The following is a 22072-nucleotide window of genomic DNA, read 5'->3' on the forward strand; positions in this document are numbered from 1 at the left end:
CCAATGTAGTGCAGTTGTGAGTGTTCAGAAATGGTCTGCAGGCAGTGATAAGTTTGCATGTATAGGCGGAGGCCGACCTAACAGCATTTGTTTGTCTGTTCAGGGAGAGGTTGAAGTCCAAATAAACGCCTAATGTTTTGGTGTCTTTGGAGATTTTGATGACGTTGCCGTCAATCGTGAAGGACTTATAGGCTTGGTTAAGTTTGTTAAGACGATAGGTGGATCCTAGTAGTAAGAGCTCCGTCTTATCGTCGTTGAGGCAAAGTTCATGTTGCGCCATCCAGGCTTGAATGACCAGGTAGACATCGTTCAAGGCTTTGGTATCAGCTGTGTAGTCACCAGTAATGGGAATGAGTATCTGGGTGTCATCCGCGTAATTAGTGTAAGATACACCCACATAGTCAAGCACATCAAAAAGGGGCTTGGTTAATATATTATACAGTGTAAGCGATACACAAGAGCCTTGAGGGATGCCACAGAGAATGGGAGAGGGGTCTGCCGATGCTGAGGGTGAGAATACCCGCATAGATCTATTGCTGAGGAACGAGTGGATCCAGGCATTAGCAGAGTCAGAAAGTGGGCAGCGGATTTGAGATGTTGGCAAAGTATCTGGTGGTTGACCAAATTGAATGCCGCAGAGAGGTCGAGAAGAAGGAGTAGAGCAAGTTTCCCATTGTCCTTTAGTGTCTCCATCTGAGTTTTCAGGTCAATCAGGGCTGATTTGGTGCCGTGTTTGAGGTGGAAGCCTGATTGTCTTAGCCCCAGGAGTTTGGTAGACTCAAGGTAGTCTTGGATCTGCAGGTAAGCTGCGCAATCAAGATTCTTAAGCAGGAACGGGACCGTGGTGATGGGTCTGAAGTTAGTTGGTATGTTGGGGTCACGGGATGGTTTTTTGAGTAGTGGGATTACCCACACATCCTTGAAGTTGTCAGGGACTATGCCTGTTTTGAAGGAGGCATTTATGAAAGATGTGATCAAAGGGGCAAGGTGGTGCAAAGCTTCCTTAATGATAGGAGCTGGGCAAGGGTCACCTTGGCAGTTGGATGGTTTGAGATTTTTTATGATTCCTTCTACTTCAGGGATGGTGAGAGGGGAGAAGGCGAAAGGTTTAACGGATGGGTTTTCTTGGTGTTGGGAGCTAGTTGTGGATGTGAACAGTGGTTGGTCCAGCTGTAGTGACTTTTGTTTATTTCTGATTTTAGTTTGAAGGGTGGCAATTTTACCCAGGAGTGCTGTCTGGATGTTAGTGCACCAGTTGCTGTCTTTGGGACAGGAGTCAGGGGGGGCTACAGGTGACTCGAGTTCCTTGAGAATTTTGAATAATTGAATAATTCCTTAGTGTTTGATTGAGCCGACCCAATACGGTTATTGTATGAGTCTTTTTTGGCCTGGAGAAGAGCTTCTTTGTAGTTAAGGGTGGCTAATAGGAGGCTGTCCTTGTGTGTGTCAGAAGGGTGACTTTTCCAACGTGACTCTGCATTGCGCTTCTCTTTGCGTAGCACTCTGAGCTGCGGTCTGAACCACGAGTTGAGGTGCGCATGTTGTTTAGGTCTTCTAAGTTTGAGTGGGGCGATGGAGTTTATGGCTGTGAGAACTGACCGGTTGTAAATGTTAGCTAAGATAGTAGGGTCAGAGCAGGAGTCAGTGGCAGTATTGAGAGTGGGGAGAATGAGAGGGAGTAGCTTTTCTGAAGTTATGTTCTTTTTGTTTCTGGTGAGGGTGGCTGGGGCGACAGGGGGCGCTGGTAGTAAGGTTGCTTCAATGCTGAAGGTGATGATGTGGTGATCTGACCAAATGCAAGGAACTCTGGAAAGTAGGCAGATGTTGCAGTTGGTGTCGCTGAGCCAGTCTAAGGCTCGTCCTTTATTGTGGGTAGGTACTTGTATGTGTTGAGAGAAACATAGATCTGTTAAGGTGTTGGCAAGATCACGTGCCGCCGGGTCATTAGGGTCTTGGTAACCTAAATTAAGGTCACCAAGGATAATAATTTGAGAGTTTGTTTTCGCTTTGTCAAGTACTAGAATGGTGATGTCATCCACAAAGGAGGCGGAGGGACCAGGTGGTCTGTAAATTAAATGGATAGTGGCCGTTTGTTTGGCTGACAGTGTAAGTTTGACCGAGAGTAACTCTGCAGTTTCCAACTTAGTACTCGGTAGAGTTCTAAGTCCTAGTGAGTTTTTGTAGATGAATGCGATTCCTCCACCTCTGGCAGTGCGGTCGCATCTGGTATTGGCATAAGTTGGTGGGATAGCCAGTGAGAGAGCTGGGCCAGAAGCGGGGTGCAGCCTGGTCTCAGAGATGGCGATGAAGTCAAGCTCCTGAGTCTTGATGAGATCTGCAATGTCCAGGGCGTGGGCTGCTAGGGACCGTGCGTTGATCATGGCAGCCTTGATCAGGCCAGTGTTGCTAGGCTTTGCCTTAATCTGACTGGTGTTGCCTGAGGCGGCAAGGTTAGTCTGTGGACCTTGGGGCATAGGTGAGGTAGGGGTTTGTGGGGACATGGTAGGCTTCATGGTTTTCAGAGATGCGTTCAGGTACATGGGGTGACCCTTCTTGCCCATAAGTCTAGAGCCTAGTCTTAGGTTTCTTAAGGCGGTAGCACAAGGTTGATTAGGTGTAGGTTTTTTAGTGAAGTGGTCGAGCAATAGGGCCGGTGCATTAAGGTAGATATTAGGCTGCTGGGGAACAGCGCTAGAGCAGGTGTCAGCAAGTCTGCAGGTAGGAGCCATAGATGCAATGTACAGAGTAGTGGGTGCCAATGTGCTGGGCGGTAATGGGAAGGGCGCGCAGGTGGATAGCCACAGTATGAGGAGTGCTCTTAATATCGGGAGGAAGAGGATTTGGGCAGGAAGGCGTGGTAACATGATACCAGAGTTGGGTGGAGTGGGGGCACCAGGCCAATGTAGCGGTCACTAAGTGGGCAGAGCAGAGTGCAGCAGGCTAGGTCTAGCTCTATAGGCTATGCAGTACAGAGTGCACTGACGATAACAGCAAATGTCAGGCACATCAGGGTAGAACCATGCAAAATACAGCGCACCTAGATTCAAATGTGTGAAGCAGCAGCGCCTCGGCTGGTGCCGCGGCGGCCGCAGCGTGTAGCCGGCCCGCACGAGTCGGGCGGCGCTGCCATGTCCGCGGCAAGAGAGGGGAAAGGGAAACCCGCGGAGGTTAGCCGCGCGGCTAAAACCGCTACGGGTGGCCACGGCAGGGCCGCGGATGAAGCCGCTATGTGCAGCCGCGGCGGGGCCGCTCGGCACTCACCTGTTCGCCCCAGTCCGGCGGGGGGGGGGAGCAGTGTTCACGACGGCGCCGGGATACGAGCGAGCAGCGCCCGGCTCGCCGGCCCCGTGCTGCTCATGGCGCTGCCGGAGCTGCACGTTGCAGGGGGGGAAGGCCCAGCATCAGGATGCGTCCCTACGCGTCGCGGCCACAACCGCATGGCCAACACCACCGCCCTCCACCACCAGGGGAACGGGGCCAACACCGCCGCCCTCCACCACCAGGGGATCGGGATGAGCGACACACTGGGATGGCAACCCTTAAGAGAGGTGGGACCATGTCCCAGGAACCAATGAGAAGAGGGTTAACTCAACCCCTCAGTGATTGGTGGGGGCTTGATACCTCCAGCTGTGATAAAAGAGCGCCCAGGGAGGCTAATGGGTTGTTCTCATTACACAGGACACGGGGAGGAGAGAGGAGAGCGAACCAGAGTGGTGGGCCTATCCGGACAGCGGCTCGAGATAGGACCAAGCCAGGCCTAACGCCGTTGTACTACAGGAGGACAAGACACCGGTGAAGCTAACCGGGAGGACTTAATAGTTATTCTTTCAGCATCTGCTGCCTTAAGCCAGAATAAATATTGTTTTAGCACTTGCCTGTCTCCGACTATAATTCCACCCTTCACACTGGCGACGAAGGTGGGATTTTTAGACAGCGCTATGGAGTCGTTGATAAAGACCCTGTCTGAGGGCCAACAACAATTGCAACAGATGGTACAACTGCAGTCACAATAAGCAGCTGCGGATCGGCAAGCCTTTCAACAAGCCATACAGCTGCAGGGCTCTATATTGACCACCGCACAGGACAACCAGCATGAGGCCATGTCCCGTCTCACCGATGCAGTGGCCAGCACTAGAAATCAACCACTGGTGCCCTCGGCCCTCCTACAAAAGTATAAGGACGGAGAGGATCCCGCCTTCTTCTTTACTAGTTTTGAACGTATAGCCAGAAACGCACAGTGGCCTCCTGACCGGTGGGGTCAGTACGTCGCCCCCCTACTGTCCGGGGTGATGCAGGGCGCCTATCAGGCGGTAAACCCCAACGGCAACACGCCGTACGGGGAGATCAAGGCTGCCGTACTAGACCGCTTAGGCCTGGACGACGAGGCCTACCGGATCCGACTGAGGGAAACCAGGCTCAGGACCGGGGAGAATCCACGCCAGCTATACTATAGGATAAAGGACCTAGCAGAGAAGTGGTTGTTGGCTCCAAACCCCGCTAACCAACCCCTAATCGATAAAATCATTCTGGAACAATTCGTCGAAGCCCTGCCCGGCCAGATGCAGAAATGGGTTAGGCAGCACCATCAACCCACCCTGACCGAGGCTGTGGATATTGCATCGGCATACCAGAAGGCAGGCCACTTCCGACTACCAGCTACAGGGGTATCAGCCCGCATCGCCATCCCGATATCCGACCCCCATATGATTAGGGGTAACCGAGCCTCACCCATAAGATGGAGACCTTCCAATGAGAACAACAGGAGACCCGAAGACATGAGACCAGGAAGCGAGGAGAAGGCCCCAGCACCGACCCCTGGTTACAAGCAACCGCAGTGCTATGAGTGCAACGAGTGGGGCCACATAGCCCGGTTTTGTCCCAGGAGAAGAACAGTCGAACCCATGGACATCGGCTATCTGACCCCGATAGACGAGAACGGCGTCCAGGACCATATGTGGTGGACATTCGAGTCGACGGCAGACCATCACGTGCACTTTTGGACAGCGGCAGCAGGCAGACCGCCATATCACCAACCGTGAGTAACACTCCCTGCTTACCTAACGTAACCGTACCTATCCGATGCATTCATGGGGACACCAAATGTTATCCGATGAAGGATGTGGTGATTGACTTAAAAGAAACCTCCTCTCCCTTGAGGGTTGCCGTCCTACCTTGTCTCCCAACCCCGGTGGTAATTGGGACCGACCTCCCCGGTTTCGGTCAGACATTAAGGGATACAAGGGAAGGGCAGTCCCCGTCCAAATCCGATGTTGCAGGAACCGACCCCGTCTCCCAGGAACCCCCACCTGGGCGAAAGAGGAGGACCCGGATGGCATGGTGTCAGGCCAGTTATATGACCCGGCCTATCGACTGGAAGCTAGAAGGCAACGAAGACACCATAAGAGGGGAGACCCTAACTGACCCCACCTTACGAGTAGCCAGAGAAAGGGCCGCCCGGGAAGGGGAACCCAACGTAGCCAGAGGCCCAGGGTTTCTACTGCGACAAGGTCTCCTATACCGAAGGTATAAGGGTGACGACGACGCCATGAAGGAACAACTGGTGCTACCAAAGAGCCACCGACTTATAGTGCTACAACTGGCCCACAACCATCCCTGTGGAGGTCACATGGCCTCTCTTAAAACCCAACAAAACCTACTAAAGAGGTTTTACTGGCCCGGCATTTATGGGGAGGTCGCCCAACACTGCAAGAACTGCCCCACCTGCCAATTGACTAGCGGGGTTCTACCCGCAAGGGCACCACTACAGAAAATGCCCCTCATTCCAATCCCATTCCAGAGGATCGGCATGGACATAGTGGGACCCCTGGAACCAGCCAGCCGTGGTTATAGATATTTACTGGTCGTAGTCGACTACGCTACTCGATACCCCGAGGCCTTTCCCCTAAAGGGAACGTCGGCCCGGTTGTTATGCGACCAGCTAATTCCATTCTTTGCCCGAGTGGGGATTCCCTCCGAGATAATCACCGACCAGGGGACCAATTTTATGTCGACCCTCCTAAAACAAGTATGTGGACAGTTCCAGATCAACCAGTTGAGAACCTCAGTATATCATCCCCAGACTGATGGGCTGGTAGAACGTTATAATCAAACAATCAAGAAGATGCTAAGAAGGGTGACGGGACCAGACGGAAAAAACTGGGATCGGGTGATCCCCCTGGTGTTAATGGTGTTAAGAGACACCCCCCAGTCGTCCACCGGTTTCTCTCCCTTCGAGCTCTTGTTTGGGAGACAACCTCGAACAATACTAGACCTGGTTAAAGAGGAATGGGAATCCACAGAAGAAGTGTCTTTAACCGAGTATACAGAGGAATTAAAGGAACACCTAACCGCACTACGTACACTGGCCCAAGATAACCTTGGACGTGCCCAAACAACTCAAGAAAGAAACTATAACAAGGGGAGCCGTATGAGAACCTTTAACCCAGGGGACCAGGTACTGGTACTCCTGCCTACCAGCACCAATAAACTGTTGGCTAGATGGAGAGGGCCGTACGAGGTCACTGAGGTACTAAGCCCAGTAACCTACCGGGTACACCAGCCTGATCGTACCACCCCTGAAAAGGTCTATCATATCAACCTTCTAAAAAAATGGAATGAGCCTCTTCTGGGCGCCTTTGTATGTATCGAGGAAGCCAAACCGGACGAGATCCTGAACACCGTTCCTGATACCCTGAATTCAGTCAATTGGGGAGACACCCTAACCCTCGAAATGAAGACGGACATCAGGAACCAGTTGTCCCCTTATGCTGACGCCTTTTCCGCCTTACCTGGAAGAACCGATGTTCTTGAGCATATTATCAAAACAGATCCCGGACCACCTGTAAGGCTTAGACCCTACCGGATACCCGAAGCCAGGCGAACCATCATCAATTCCGAAGTGAACGAGATGCTAAGGATGGATATCATCGAGCCTTCGGTCAGTGTTTGGTCATCACCCATAGTGCTTGTCCCTAAGCCGGATGGCTCGGTTCGTTTCTGTATGGACTACAGACAACTGAACGCGGTGTCCCGATACGAAGCCTATCCGATGCCTCGGATGGACGAACTCCTGGAGGGCCTTGGAGCAGCCAATTTCTTAAGCACCCTCGATCTAACCAAGGGCTATTGGCAAATACCCCTTCGCTCCCAGGACAGGGAGAAAACTGCCTTTTCCACCCCACAAGGCTTATATCAGTATAAAGTCCTACCCTTTGGTCTCCACGGGGCTCCCGCCACATTCCAGAGATTGATGGACATCATACTGAGATCGCATACTGGATACGCTGCTGCCTACCTGGACGATATTGTGGTATACAGCCAATCCTGGGAATTGCATCTGAACCATCTAGAACAAGTAGTGGCTGATTTACAGAAGGCAGGGCTACATATCAACCCCAGGAAGACTACGATGGGAACCAATGAAACCAAATATCTGGGCCACATAGTGGGTGGGGGAGTGCTGAAACCGCAGTTGTCCAAAACACAGGCTATCCAAGATATACCGACTCCCACCAACAGGAAACAAATACGAGCTTTCCTGGGATTGATCGGGTATTACAGAAGATTTATCCCTGACTTCTCCTCGATAGCCGCTCCCTTGACGGACGCATTGAGGCTCAAGGGGAATCCCAACCTGACCAACGACCCGAAGGCCTTGAACGCCATAGCACACCTAAAACAAAGGATCACGTCCAACCCGGTCCTCTGTTGCCCGGACTTCCAGAAACATTTCTTTTTACAAACGGACGCCTCAAACCAGGGCCTGGGAGCTGTGTTATCGCAGAGGAATGGGGAGGACCTGCAACCGGTGTGCTTCATCAGTCGGAAATTGTTGCCCCATGAAGCGGCTTACTCAACCATTGAGAAGGAGTGTTTGGCCATCAAGTGGGCTGTTGACTCGCTCCGGTACTATCTGTTGGGTCGCCGGTTCACTCTGTACACCGACCATGCACCCCTCCAGTGGCTGGCCCAACATAAGGACACGAACCAGAGGGTCCTCCGCTGGTTTCTCTCCCTTCAGCCATTTGATTTCGTCACATTGCACAGGCCTGCCAGGTTTCAGCTGGTGGCTGACTATCTGTCTAGGTGTTCACCCTGGCCCGAACGGCCTGGGGTTGGGGTGGGGATGTGTGAAGCAGCAGCGCCTCGGCTGGTGCCGCGGCGGCCGCGGCGTGTAGCCGGCCCGCACGAGTCGGGCGGCGCTGCCATGTCCGCGGCAAGAGAGGGGAAAGGGAAACCCGCGGAGGTTAGCCGCGTGGCTAAAACCGCTACGGGTGGCCACGGCAGGGCCGCGGAGGAAGCCGCTATGTGCAGCCGCGGCGGGGCCGCTCGGCACTCACCTGTTCGCCCCAGTCCGGGGGGGGGGGAGCAGTGTTCACGACGGCGCCGGGATACGAGCGAGCAGCGCCCGGCTCGCCGGCCCCGTGCTGCTCATGGCGCTGCCGGAGCTGCACGTTGCAGGGGGGGAAGGCCCAGCATCAGGATGCGTCCCTACGCATCGCGGCCACAACCGCATGGCCAACACCACCGCCCTCCACCACCAGGGGAACGGGGCCAACACCGCCGCCCTCCACCACCAGGGGATCGGGAAGAGCGACACACTGGGATGGCAACCCTTAAGAGAGGTGGGACCATGTCCCAGGAACCAATGAGAAGAGGGTTAACTCAACCCCTCAGTGATTGGTGGGGGCTTGATACCTCCAGCTGTGATAAAAGAGCGCCCAGGGAGGCTAATGGGTTGTTCTCATTACACAGGACACGGGGAGGAGAGAGGAGAGCGAACCAGAGTGGTGGGCCTATCCGGACAGCGGCTCGAGATAGGACCAAGCCAGGCCTAACGCCGTTGTACTACAGGAGGACAAGACACCGGTGAAGCTAACCGGGAGGACTTAATAGTTATTCTTTCAGCATCTGCTGCCTTAAGCCAGAATAAATATTGTTTTAGCACTTGCCTGTCTCCGACTATAATTCCACCCTTCACAAAATGTCAGGCACATCAGGTAATGCAGTGCAAAATACGGCGCAGGTAGGTTCAAATGTCAGGCACATCAGGTAATGCAGTGCAAAATACGGCTCAGGTAGGTTCAAATGTCAGGCACATCAGGCAATGCAGTGCAAAATACGGCACAGCTAGATTCGAATGTCAGGCAACTCAGGTAAAACAGTACAAAGTACAGCACAGCTAGATTCAAATGTCAGGCAACTCAGGTAAAACAGTGCAAAGTACAGCGCAGCTAGATTCAAATGTCAGGCAACTCAGGTAAAACAGTGCAAAGTACAGCGCAGCTAGATTCAGATGTCAGGCACAACAGTAAAACAGTGCAAAGTACAGCGCAGCTAGATTCAAATGTCAGGCAACTCAGGTAAAACAGTGCAAAGTACAGCGCAGCTAGATTCAGATATCAGGCACAACAGGTAAAACAGTGCAGAATGCACCAGGCAAAGGTCAGATTGTCAGATCAAAGGCTAGGCAATGCAGAGTGCGGCCAGGTAGATGCCAGGGTAGATGTAGCACAGTGAGCAGCAGAGGCAAGGCGTCCTAGAATCACACTAAATCTGCATAACATAATTACAAGGTAGCAGCCTACGGCTAGGTATCAGGCTGAGAACAGGGAGCAAGGTAACATGGCAAACAGCTACCGTTGGATAGCAGGGAACACCGTATGATGAAGCGGGGAGGATGAATGCTAGGTGCCGAGAGATTACATGTCAGGAGTAGGCATGCGGACAGGCGAGCCAGTAGCTCGAGGATTGTCGCGTGGGCAGGGTCGGCCCAACCAGAGAGTAAAGACAGCTGGCGATCACCCGTTACAGGTAGGTGCATGTACGCTGGTTTGTAGGTCTTTGAGTATTTCTGTTGTTTCCTTCTGTTAAGTCTCAGTGGTGGGCACTCGGTCCGCTAGGTTTCGCACATCTTGCCTCAGTAATTGCATATCTTCTTTGACCTCCCCTATTTTGGTGTCAATGGACGAGCGCAGAGCTGCTATTGCATCTAACACCTTGTCCTTGTCCTCTTCCTTTGGGACTTCTTGTGCCTGTGTGGCACCCTTGTTGGCCTGAGGGGGGTCTTTCGTTTTAGCTGTGACAAACGAGTCCATTGTTGTGGGCTTGTTCTTTTCCTTATTCAAGGGCATATCCACCTGATACCCTTAGGGTGATTGAGCGTCGTAAAGTTTATGTCATCAGCCAGCCGTCGTTTGTTAGGGCTCCTGTTCGCGCCATCGCTGTACCCAGTGTCCGTTCACAATCAGCAGTGTCCGTTAGTGCACTCCAATGGCGTGTATTATTACTCCACTTCATACCCCTTCCTGTTTCCCCTCAGAGCAAGGTGAGGTGTCCTATCCGCAGTGTTACGCCAGGGCGTAGTGGTGTCAGCTACGCCGCGTGTTCTGTTTCTTATTAGACTCTGTACTTCCCCTGCGTATTAGGCACCAATTAGGTGTCAACCAGTGATCGTTGGTGCTGGCGGGTTAGGTTGAGGCCCCATCAGCTTCAGAAGGACAGGTCACGCCGCCTGTCTTTGGTGCAGCAATGGCAGTGGGTCCTCATTGGATTGCCTGGCGAGCTCGTGCACGGGAGGAAGATGAGCCAGCTGTAGTTGAGGTTGGGATACTGGGGTGTGTCGGCCGAGCTTTATGTCGTAGCACTGGAATCTGGCAGAGCGGACCGGAGACAACAGCTTTCAGCTAGGCAGCTAGCCTCAGTAGTTTCAGGGGTGCAAACAGTCGCAGTGAGGCCGTTCGTTGCTGTGTTCCTGGTTCAACAAGCAGGCACTATCGAGGCTTGAAGTGGCACTTCAGTGCATCATTCTACACATGTAGAGAACACCAAAGTGCCCGCAAAGCGTGAGCCAGCGGAGCTGTCTGTTCCGGTAGATTGGGTGGAGAGTTAGTGATAAAGGGGAACCGGACTTGTATTGTTTCATAAGTGTTCCCGGTATCCCAGAGGGGTTGCAGCAACAGCGAAGAGTCCACTCCCCTGCCACAATAGCCCACCAGCGTTTAGGAGTGCACCCTGCTGACTATATTCAGCAGGTGGTCACTGGCGTACATAGAGATAGCACACGCCCTTCATGGTAATTTATGTAGAGCGTACCTTAGTGAGCACTCCTCGTACCTGTGCTCATTCGGCGACGTCAATCTCGCCGTTTGGAGTAGTCACCGTTGCCTCCCCCTGAATCAGAATGTTCGGGCCTCTGGAGGGCGTAATGTCCAGGCGTGCGGTGTTCGTGAAGTGATCTGTGGGGTTGCAAGGAGATGTAAGGGCGTACTCCTCCTTGGTGGGAACGGTCTGGCACAGTTCACAGGATAGAATACGATGAGACGTTCTATGTAGATGGCCTGCTGCGCCAATGGGCACTGATTACATGCAGCGGGGCACTCCGTGTACGCAAGGCTCACATCTAGTAATTCGCGTATGGTGATCCGGGCCGTGCGAGTGTGTCCAACAGTTCAGTTTCACAAATGCCACCAAAGTGAGCCAAGGCGTGAATGCCTACCACCGCCCCCCACTCATGTGCCGCCGAGCACCGGGTTACTTGGTGTCAGAACGTTTCCCAACTACCACTCAGAACGCCTCCCCACTCACAGGCCTAGAGATATCGAGGTCCGCAGTGGCCGCTACGTTCGTGCCGGGGATCGGAAGGGCGGGGCACCCCGTACCTCAATGTATCTCTTGGTCTTCACCTAGTGCGTTTGCCAGGCTCCGGTCGGTCCACGGACATGTCTGTGGGTTCGATGTTGGTGTCCCGTCCTCCGCGAGCCCAGCAGCTCCTCACCACAGCCTCTGGCGCGTGTCGATGTGGCAGGGGGGTCGAGGACACCGCTCTTCCCTCCCAGTCCCCCAACAGGGAGCAGCGCACTGCAGTTGACTGCGGCACTCTGCATTTCTTTTACCCACAATGCTGGTGCAGGAATTCCATCGGTTGTCTCGTGGATTTAGGTAAGGACGGAGGGAGGGGGTGACACCCAGTCTGCAGTGTGGCCCCCGTACTGGACGGTGTTCCGCAAGGCTCCGCTGGCACTCACTTGCTCAGAGTGTTGTATTACGGAGCGTCAGAGCCATTTTGAGATCATAGGGGTACTTGAAAAACTGTCCCAGCCTCGGCTCTCAGGATCCGATCCACATCGAAACGCACACTAGGTGATAGGGGAGAAGTTCAGCTACCAGCAGCGCCGTTCGGTTAGCACAAATCTGTTGCTTAATTGCCGCAACAGGATAATTTGCAGGATCAGAGACAGGAGCTCAACGGAGCTGCTTGCTTACGCCATGCGTGCTAGCCACGCCCCCCCTTAGCTGATCAGGGCATGTTACCCCGAACAGGCCCTGGAACATCTCAGCTCCACCTGTCACTCCCTTCACAGACTGGGCTTCTCCCTCAACTTCAAGAAGTCTCACATGATACCATCTCAAAAGCTCCTATTCATTGGAGCAGTCCTAGATGCATCCCTGGGAAAAGCCTCGCCACCAGAGGTGAGGGCTCAAGACATTCTGCAGATGGTCACCAAATTCCAAAGTGCCCAGCATCTCCCGCCCTTCGACATTCTGAGGTTGTTCGAGCTCATGGCATCCTGCATTTTTATGGTGCCAGAGGCACGCCTGAGAATGGAATCTCGCTCCAGTGTGCTCTCAGGACTCAATGGTCTCAATTCTCAGGCAGGATATCAGATCTCCTTCAGGTCCCAAACAGAATCGCTCACCTATGGTGTGCCTGCAAGGACAACATTTTGAACGGAGAACCTTCTGACAACCATGGCCAGAGATAAAGGTAGTAAGGGACGCCTCACTCACAGAGTGGTGAGCACATACCAATGGCCTGACGATCAGCAATCGATGGTCTCCCTCGGAGTCCAAACTACATATCAACCTGTTGGAGTTGAAGGCCTTTCTGCCCTATGTGCAGGGGAAAACGTCCTGATAATGACGGACAACACAGTGGCTATATACTGCCTCAACGAGAGAGGAGGTGTAGGGTCACTACCACTGTGCAGAGAGGCAATGCAGCTCTGGTTCTGGGTAATTCAAGAAGGAATCTCCCTATCGGCAGTTCACCTAGCCAGAGAGGAGAACACGATGGTTGATGCTCTGAACAGGCGCAGCACAGTCTCCCACAGTGGGAATTAGCTCAGGAAGTCCTTCAAGAGATCTTCATCCTTTGGAGAAACCCTCAAGTGTATCTGTTTATGACCAGTATCAACCGTAAGTGCGAATGGTACTGCTCATGGGATTGTGGGAATGTCTCCTAAAAGGAGCTCTAGGAGACGCGTTCGTAGTGGACTGGGAGTTTCCACTCCTGAATGCATTTCTGCCAATCCCTGCCATCCTGTCATTCCTCAAGTCATCAGGAGGTTGAGAAAGTTTGGAAAATACATGATCCTAATTGCTCCGGGTTGGGCCAGGAGGACGTGCAAACCGGACCCTCTAGATATGTCCATCTGCCCTCCAATACGTCTGCCACAAAGAGAGGTCTCTCTCTCTCTCTCTCTCTCTGTCTCTGTCTCTCTCTCTCTCTCTCTATCGAGATGGAGAGAGGAAGAGAGAGAGAGAGAGAGAGAGAGAGAGAGAGAGAGAGAAAGAGAGAGAGAGAGAGAGAGAGAGGAGGGTCAAGTTCTCCATCCAGAGGTCAAGACTCTCAACCTTCACACATGCTTTCTGAGAGGTTGAGATACAAGGATTCGTACCTCCTGGAAGATGTAATTGAGATTTTGCTTTTGACCAGAAGGTTGGCAACACAGTCCTTGTACCACTGCTGTTGGAACAAATTCTGCAGCTGGTGTAGGGATAAGAATAAAGATCTGTTTACATGCAGTACACCTATGCTGTTATCATTCTTATTACACCTGGCTAACTTGGGGCTCCAGGTTGGTACAATCAAGGGGTATCTTGCAGCGCTCTCCATTTTAAAACGCTCTTCTGAAGAGGTATCTTTCTTCAAGATTCCTATTGTGATACAATTCTTAAAAGGACTGACAAATACATTTCCCCCAGTCCCATTCCAAGTCACAACTTGGTACCTCAACCTAGTATTGAGATTTCTAATGTGAGCTCCTTTTGAGCCTAACCATACATGTCCTTTAAGTTTATTAACCTTAAACACCATCCTTTTAGTGGCCATTACATCAGCCTGAAGGGTGAGTGAACTTCAGGCCTTGTCCTGCAAGCCTCCTTATACAATCTTCTATAAGGATAAGGTAGTCCTTAAGGTGAAACCAACCTTCTTGCCTAAGATTGTGTCTGAGTTCCATTAAACTCAGAAGATAATTCTATCTTCATATCCTCCTCCTCATCCTGGAAAGGAAGAGGAGAGATTGCACAGGCTTGATCCAAGGCATGCACTAACATTTTACATCTCCAGGATGTATAAAATAAGACACAATGACCAACTTTTTGTAGGTTAAACGGTTCATAAATTGGGTATGGCAATTTCAAAACTAACCTTGTCAAGATGGATTATTTTGGGAATAACTGAATGCTACAGATTAGCAGGGATCCTCTGGAGGGTCTTAGAGCTCATTCAACCAGGGGCATGGCTACCTCCTCTGCATTACAGAGGGGTGTCCCAATTAGGGATATCTGTGCAGCTGCCACATGGTTGTCCGTACACACCTTTACCAAACATTATAATATGGACTCTTCCTCAAGCCGAGAAGGTTTATTTGGAAAGGCAGTGCTACATTCTGTGCACACAGACCTATGAAGGAACTCCTAAATTATTATGAGCCTAAAAATTCTGGCTCCCTTCTCCAGGAATACTTACACTGCTTTAGGGGTTTATCATAAGATGAGGAATACGTGGGAGGACACAAGAACAAGTTACTTGCCCATGGTAACGTTCTTCCGACTGGATATTCCTCCCAGGTATTCCTCAAGCCCCTCCCAACCTGCCCGCAGTTGAATTTTCCATGTGATTGCAGTCTATGCTCTTTTAAGAGAAGTAACTGTCGGGTGTGGGTTATCCTATACATGCTTTAAAAATGGAATCACTATGTGTTCTCACATAGTGATTCTGATGGTATGATGCATTTGTTGGAGGATGTTAGGAGTTTGATTTCTTTGATGATTTTGCAAGGTTACTTTTGTGGAAGATGAGAAGCGAGGTCGGTTGTACATTCATTCTCAATTAATTGGATCCTTTGATTGAAGTTTTGTTTCCACCATGATCAAGCCTAGCGTTTCAACCCCGTGACCACACCGATGGCGGAAAAAACAATCTGGGTACGTCGACACGTGCAGTAGCATAGATACAAACGCAGGATGGGAATAGTGTTGCAGCACCGTCCATATCGACACCCTTTTCGCTTTCCAAAAATAAGCTGTAACACTGTGCACCAACCACAAGATGGTGGCCTATGCAAATCATTTGATTATAAACAGATACAAGGCACAGAAAGACTCTTCCTGCTAATGCTCAGTAGCATCTGTCATATAGCTTTGACCTAGGATAGGTCCCATTTGGTTCAAGCCAACCTAGAGCCAATGGTGTTGGTTTTACATACATTTAGAGTCTTTGAAATATTGCCTATCAAATCCAAAACAAGTTCACCTCTCTGACTAGAAAACCCCATTATGGTATCAATTATGAAGAGAAAGACTTCAGTCATCGGTTGGGATTTTTCCAGCCAGCCTGATAGGAAGAGTAAACCTAGGAAGCAGTGTGAAGGAAAGCCTTTTTCACAGGTCTTTATATATTCAGGGCTGGGTTTTGCACCACTGTGAGAGATTCTTATGAATGAACTGCTGCGTAATCCCATTTCAGCCATAGCTACTACTGCCTTAGTTCAGGAACAAAGTTAGTTGGCTATCTAGCTTTTTATGATATGATATATTGATTTGCAGTTTTTCCAACGAGGGAGAGTTCACAGAAGTGTGCTGAGAAGAACATATTGGCAGAGTGATTCAGGTTTGAGGCAAAGTGTTAAACAGAGCATTGTTGTTCTCCTGGAAGATGCATTTTTCACATTCCAATCTTGAAAAGCATTACACGTTTTGTAGGTTCAAGAATCACATTGTGGTACTTTGCTTAAGATCAGTGGTAAGCACGCTCAACAATTCTGGGGCTTCGATATTTGGCTGATCAGGAAAAAATAATTAACATCATGCTCGAGACATGTAAAAACAGTGCAATAGGACTGCTTCATCACCTGGAATTCTCTGTCAGTTGTGTATTGCCATCTCAAAGTTCCACGTTTTATTCTCAGGATGACTGTTTCCCTGAAGGTTTTCCCCTCTGAGGAGAGCTTTCAAATGCTGAAATTAGTACTCACCTTTCATTCAAATGAGTATCAGAACAATGACAGCCTTATTTAGGTGATGACACCCATGTTGGGCTGTAATGGTTGGTAATGTCCCGCCAATAGTTAACAGGGGCCGCAGCACCATTAACAGATGGTGCAACCTGCCAGCAAAGGTGTTATCACAATTAGCATCTGTCCAGAACATCCAAGCACTTCGTTTTTGTTTTGTAAACTTCTTTGCGCTCCAAATGCAATGCTCATGGAGCACGAACAAGATTACCAGAAATGTAAATAAATGAAAATAACCACAATTGAAACTGGAGAGAGCACATTAACACAAATGAAAGAGCCCCCTTCTATTTCCAATATGGAGGTGGCTCAGAGTTGCAAGGAACAAATGAATAGGTCCATCAAGGACAACATAAATGGTTGAGAAATGGAGGGCTAGGAGGAATCAGCTTGCAGAATTAATTAAATAACATGCATAAATCATTCTTATTGGCTAAACTGGAGTCACTGGGTGATAAGGAGACTCATGGCACCAATGTAATCAATGCATGTTTTCATATGCCATAGGGCTACAAGGAAGGTCTAGTGACGATTGCTCATCAAGCCATTAGCTTCTACTATCAATGCACAAAGGAACAACCGGTTCCTGTGGTTCTTGAATGTAACAGCAGTCACTCACCAACATTTAGCATTAATTGATGCATGCCTGTTGGGTTGCCGTTATGTAGGAGAGCTTTCCACAAGGAGACCCCACTCTGCACATAAACATTCTAGAGCTGAGAGCAGTAAAACTGGCTCTACACACCTTTCTATTAGTCCTCTATGATAGTATGCAAACACCAGTTGGCAAATTTAACACATAAACTTTATAATGACACAGAAATACAATTTAACACAAATCTTTAAAGTGCACCACCGAGCACAGTTTCTGTAAACTGGCCTATGGTTCCCACATATTTATGGGATAAGTCGGGTAAACATATATGTATTTTTACCGGCGAGCACCAGGAAGGATGAGGATTTCTTATGAGGCTCTCTGGGTACTGCTCTGGGCTCTTGAAAACCTTATGTTACTTTCCGTGGCACACATGCCATGCCTGCCAAACTCAATCTGCAGAGAACGATTGAAAAATCCTCTGGTGGTGATGCCATTGCTGGAGAACCATTTATTTTCTTATCATAACATATAGGTCCCATTGATGGTTCCTCTTTTCTGTATACAACTGATTTCTTTTTCAAAAACATGTTGGATTTTATGAAGTCATTTAAAAGATGTGCTCTTTTTATTTTATCCTTTCCCTCTCCTAGATCAGTACTCTTGCTGCTGAAAAATCCCACATTTGTCTTCCTGTGCTTAGCTGGTGCCACCGAGGCCACACTTATTGCTGGGATGTCAACCTTTGGGCCCAAGATTCTGGAATCACAATTTAGCATAAGTGCCTCAGAGGCTGCTACTTTTTTTGGTGAGTGAGAATTGTTTGTTAATTGAGAAATATTATGAAAATGATTTTGAATTGATATAATAGAAATCAATAACGCTTTCTGTACCACTTCGCAATTCACAAAAGTTTCAAATCACTAAGAGTCCACCCCTTCTTTCCTCGACAATGGAAAGGATCATGGAATGAGTCTGATAGGATCCTGTCTAGAAAAGAGGCAGTTATTTCCCCTCTATCTGATTTGCAATGCCCAGTTGTTCAATGATGAAGTGTTGAAATGATTTCCAGGAGTAAGTGGGCCGTTAGTTAAAGCATGGCTCAAAGGCTCAGTAGTAATAGGACCAGGTTCGTCACAGGAATTGGGGTAAATGCATGGCCTGCTTTCAAGCATGAATGTTAGCAGAAAAATCAGGAGCAGTATTCATTTCTTAGGATACAGGTGGTTTATGAAAAGACACCAAAGTTGGCCAAGTTTAATTACATACAAGGCTCACATTGGCCTGTGCCGTCCCTACCTGCCTTCTGAAGGCATGCCCCTAAATGCTCACACAAGAAAAGATACAACCCACTAGGGAAAAAAGGCCAAGAGATCCTTGCAAGGAAAACAAGTTTTAATTAAACAAAAAATAGGTGTGCCAGCAAAGAACTCTGCTGCTCAGGAACATTCTGAGCAACAAGGGTGCAAGCAAGAGCTTAAAAGCAGGCACAGCATCATCGATATACAGTAAAAACCTGCACGGCTGGTTGGTGCAGCCCTATGCATGGTCGGCCTACTCTTTAGGGGATGCCAGGCCATTGACCCCAGCCCCATCCATCCGTCTTCCATCACGTGGGGTCGGCTGAGCTCATCATCTCCAGGGGACCACGGTTGAAAAGGCGATTAAATGTATCATTCTAACAGCGCTACTCTATTACTACACAAGGCACCTGGCATGATTATGGACTGGTAGAGGGGGAGGCTCAAGGTCACTGTGACCCACACACATTTCACTCATACCAGTTGCGTCATCATTTATCCCTCCCCTCACCTCACATTACAAATCATGCCATTGTAAAATACAGATTGGGTGACCATTCTTTTAGATCTTTCATGATTGTCTGGTTTATGGGCGGTGGCCCGAGGTCTTCTGGTATCTTGGAATTCAGAGGTCTTTGGACTCAGACAGTTGTAGGGGCTATAACTTGTAGTTGGCTGGGTGGCGGTCGGAGGCTTACTCTGACCTGATTGTGATAACACATACAGTGAGGTGCCTAGCACCGTCTCGTGGCCTTGCAGGATACATTCATTCTCGGGATAAAACGTATTGGCAACAGATGTAGAACAAAGGAGGGTTTCTGTGGAAATTAGCTGTGCGGGTATCTCCCTCATCAGAGCTTGGGCCTATTCAGGTTTCTTCATCAGGTTTGCGGCTTGTGTCTAACTCGCTGCCATGCAGGTCCTATGTTTCTGCAATAGCTACAAAATGTCTCCTGTTTATATGTGCGCACTAAGTCTAAACATCTACAATTTGCATAATATGTCAGTGTGGGGTCTCTGAGTACGGCCCCCTGCCCCTGGCACATCACAGGTTTCCTTATGGGATTCACCTCACCCTAAAGCACCTAGGGGGGTGGTATAGGTTAATTTCCTTCCCCCCCTTTCATTACATCTACAGTAACAAACTCCCCCTACGCATGCGTTCGTTCTCCCTTCTCACTGTGGCCTCATACGGTGGGCTTCCCTTTATTGGCATCCAGGCCCTACATACTAACCGCAAACTTTCTCCTGCTTGCACATATTCTTCGGGTGTGCATGTCATTAAATATATCCCCCATCTCTTGCTAGATCAACCCATACTTCCTCAGAATTTTCAGGGTCAGGGGGTAGAACAATGATGGTGTGGTATAAGCGGTCTATTTCATCTCCATAGGGAGTAGGAAGCATTCAAGGAATGTCATGGTCTGTTTGTTTTTCAGTATCCTTTGTATTGCGAGGTGCTTTTGGAACCCCAATTGAAACCATCATCATTGCACTACTAGGCACTACTTTGGCACAACACCAGAGTCCCATTTGGCAGGTGCAGAAGATGACCAAGATGAACACGATGACAGGTACCAGCATCTTCTTAATGGCCATAGCCAGGAATGAACCCAATCAAAGGCGATGTCAAACCAATCCTCCCCTTTGATACCAGCTTATTTTCTCATGCGCACTCCCAGACCGTGTACTGCCGCTATTATGTGAGACAGTGATCCATTCTCCACATCTTTGGGAGGCACGAATGTGCAACACAAATCCCCAATTTTTTAGCACATGCCTCCTTCCATTGCCGTCAGCACATCGAGGACGTAGCACTTCTGTATCGTCATCAACCTCAGGGCACGCAGCTCGACTTTTATGACATTGAACCCCTGCTCAGTGTCGTTTGCCAACTGGACCAGTTCCCAGCATACTATCTGCAGCCATTTTGCATTGGCAGCTGCCTGTACGCTGAGTAGCAAGAGCGAGGTGAAAAAGTTTTCAGCTCAGCTGAACAATTGGTGCTCTTCAGGGACTTCCCCAAGCAATGCGGCTGAGTCTTTTAATAGATAGTTTAATTATCTCTTTTTCCTTTGCAATTTTTCATACTGGCGTTTTCCTGGGGAGATGCGAAATTCTGGTGGTGGCACTGGGTTCTGTTCCTCGAACTCAGGAGAAACTGTTGGGGCTGTGTCAGGTATTGGCCCCCCCTTTCAAGTGTTCTTCTGGGATTACTAGTAGCATTGAGTGCAGCATGGACAGCGAACAACAGCCCCCTCCATGATGGTGGGAGGTGCAAGTACGCTTGTTGGCCACAGACCCAGTAGTAATCCATTGCTGCTGCCAAGCCCCTCTCCAGGTCTGGAATGAGGATGGTCCTGTTGCACTTCTCATTAAAACCGATAAAGGTAGTTCCTTCACTGTGGAAGCAAAGTTTATATGTTTCTTCACAATGCACTTTCACTGGTTTCTCTATCGGTGCGATCCATGTCAATTTTGCAATGTTCTCTGTCCGAATTTGGCCACGGGTTGCATACACTCGGGCCAGGAGTTGCTCCTTGTATCCTAATAGTCCTTCTGCCAGACAAGTAAGTGTGGTTTTTTGCCACTTGCTGTTTGTATATTTGAGTCCTTCATTGACCAAGTATGGTGGCTGCAGGCATTTAATGTCTCTTGCGTTGTCAACACATTGCAGAAGATCTGGATCGATGAGCTCTAGTCGTACTCTGTGTACCTGGAAGGTGCCTTTAATCCTACGTAGTGCAAGATGAACCGGGCACTGTGCCTCTATAATTGGTACTTCCTCTGGTACTAGTACCTTGGTTGCCCCTGACGCGTGTGGGGTTAGTGAACAGATGTAGCAGCTACCGTTTGCTGTTTGCATCCCGGCTCCACTTCTGTTGGTCTACCAGCTATTTGACATTTCTGGATATCGTACATCCTCAATGGCATTGAGGACAAGCCCGTGGTAGGTGTCTTATTTGGCCCTTTGTGCTTGCCGTTTCCTTCTTTTACGTTATTCTAAGGATTTTCTAACAACACTTCCACTACTTCTATCATAAATGCTTATGTTATACAAAAAACCTTTAAAAATAAATGGAAAAGGGTGTTCTAATATCACGCTCATTTTCTTACTAATATATGCAGGTGCACTTGTTGGTTGTTATAGCTGTTATTATGCTCGTTACTGATGCTATACATATTTACAGTTCTCTTGGTGGTGTTTATAAATGCACTCCCTTCTCCCCCCTCTTTTATATGAGCTTCCCATATAAAAGAAGTGCTCCAGTAAATTCCTAATGCAAACATCAAAATAGCAAATAGTGCTGCACTAAAATGCAATCCATATGTGTACGAATAGGAGCCTCTAGGGACAGTTTGATATTTAGAAATGTTTCTAATGTAACTAGATGTTTCCGATAATGTTGGTTCCATTGTCTTCTTCCTGTAAGGGAAAAATAATGCACACAAAAAAGTGGAAAATATTGAGGGAAAGGGAGAGTGGAGAGTGAGTGGGAGGGGTATGAGAGAATGGGAGATAGAAAGAAAGAGATAGAGAGAGAGATAGGGAGAATTAGAAAGAGAAAGAAAGAAATCATTTTATAAATATTTTATTTAATAATGGGCTTGTGTTATTCTATCTTTATTATATACCTGATAATATATTGTAGTTGTTTACTGAGGTGGGAGAGCGAGTACATGGGAATGCAGTCAGGGTGGTTGTGTGCTGGTTTGGGGTGCCCTACATACATCTGAAAGATGTATCCAGTAGCAGAGCCACATCACTTTTACAGCAAGAGGGGTGGAGAAAATGATCTTGTATGGGCCATGAAATCTGGGGTTGTTCCATTTTCGGACAAAGCTATGCACGTAGATCATTTCTTCAGGCAGGA

At 49.2% G+C, this 22072-nt stretch overlaps 1 protein-coding gene across 2 annotated transcripts in view; it reads left to right on the forward strand.

The window, feature by feature from the left end:
• The window catches only part of SLCO4A1 (solute carrier organic anion transporter family member 4A1), a 948198-nt gene that overhangs the window by 536229 nt on the left and 389897 nt on the right, over positions 1 to 22072 (forward strand). For both annotated transcript variants that reach the window (XM_069650753.1, XM_069650755.1), the window contains exon 6: positions 17550 to 17704. In XM_069650753.1, coding sequence (XP_069506854.1) covers positions 17550 to 17704 — 155 coding nt within the window. The remainder of the gene's footprint in view (positions 1 to 17549; positions 17705 to 22072) is intronic.

The sequence above is a fragment of the Ambystoma mexicanum genome, chromosome 3p (genome assembly GCF_040938575.1).
Source record: "Ambystoma mexicanum isolate Mex_15411 chromosome 3p, UKY_AmexF1_1, whole genome shotgun sequence".
NCBI lineage: Eukaryota > Metazoa > Chordata > Amphibia > Caudata > Ambystomatidae > Ambystoma > Ambystoma mexicanum.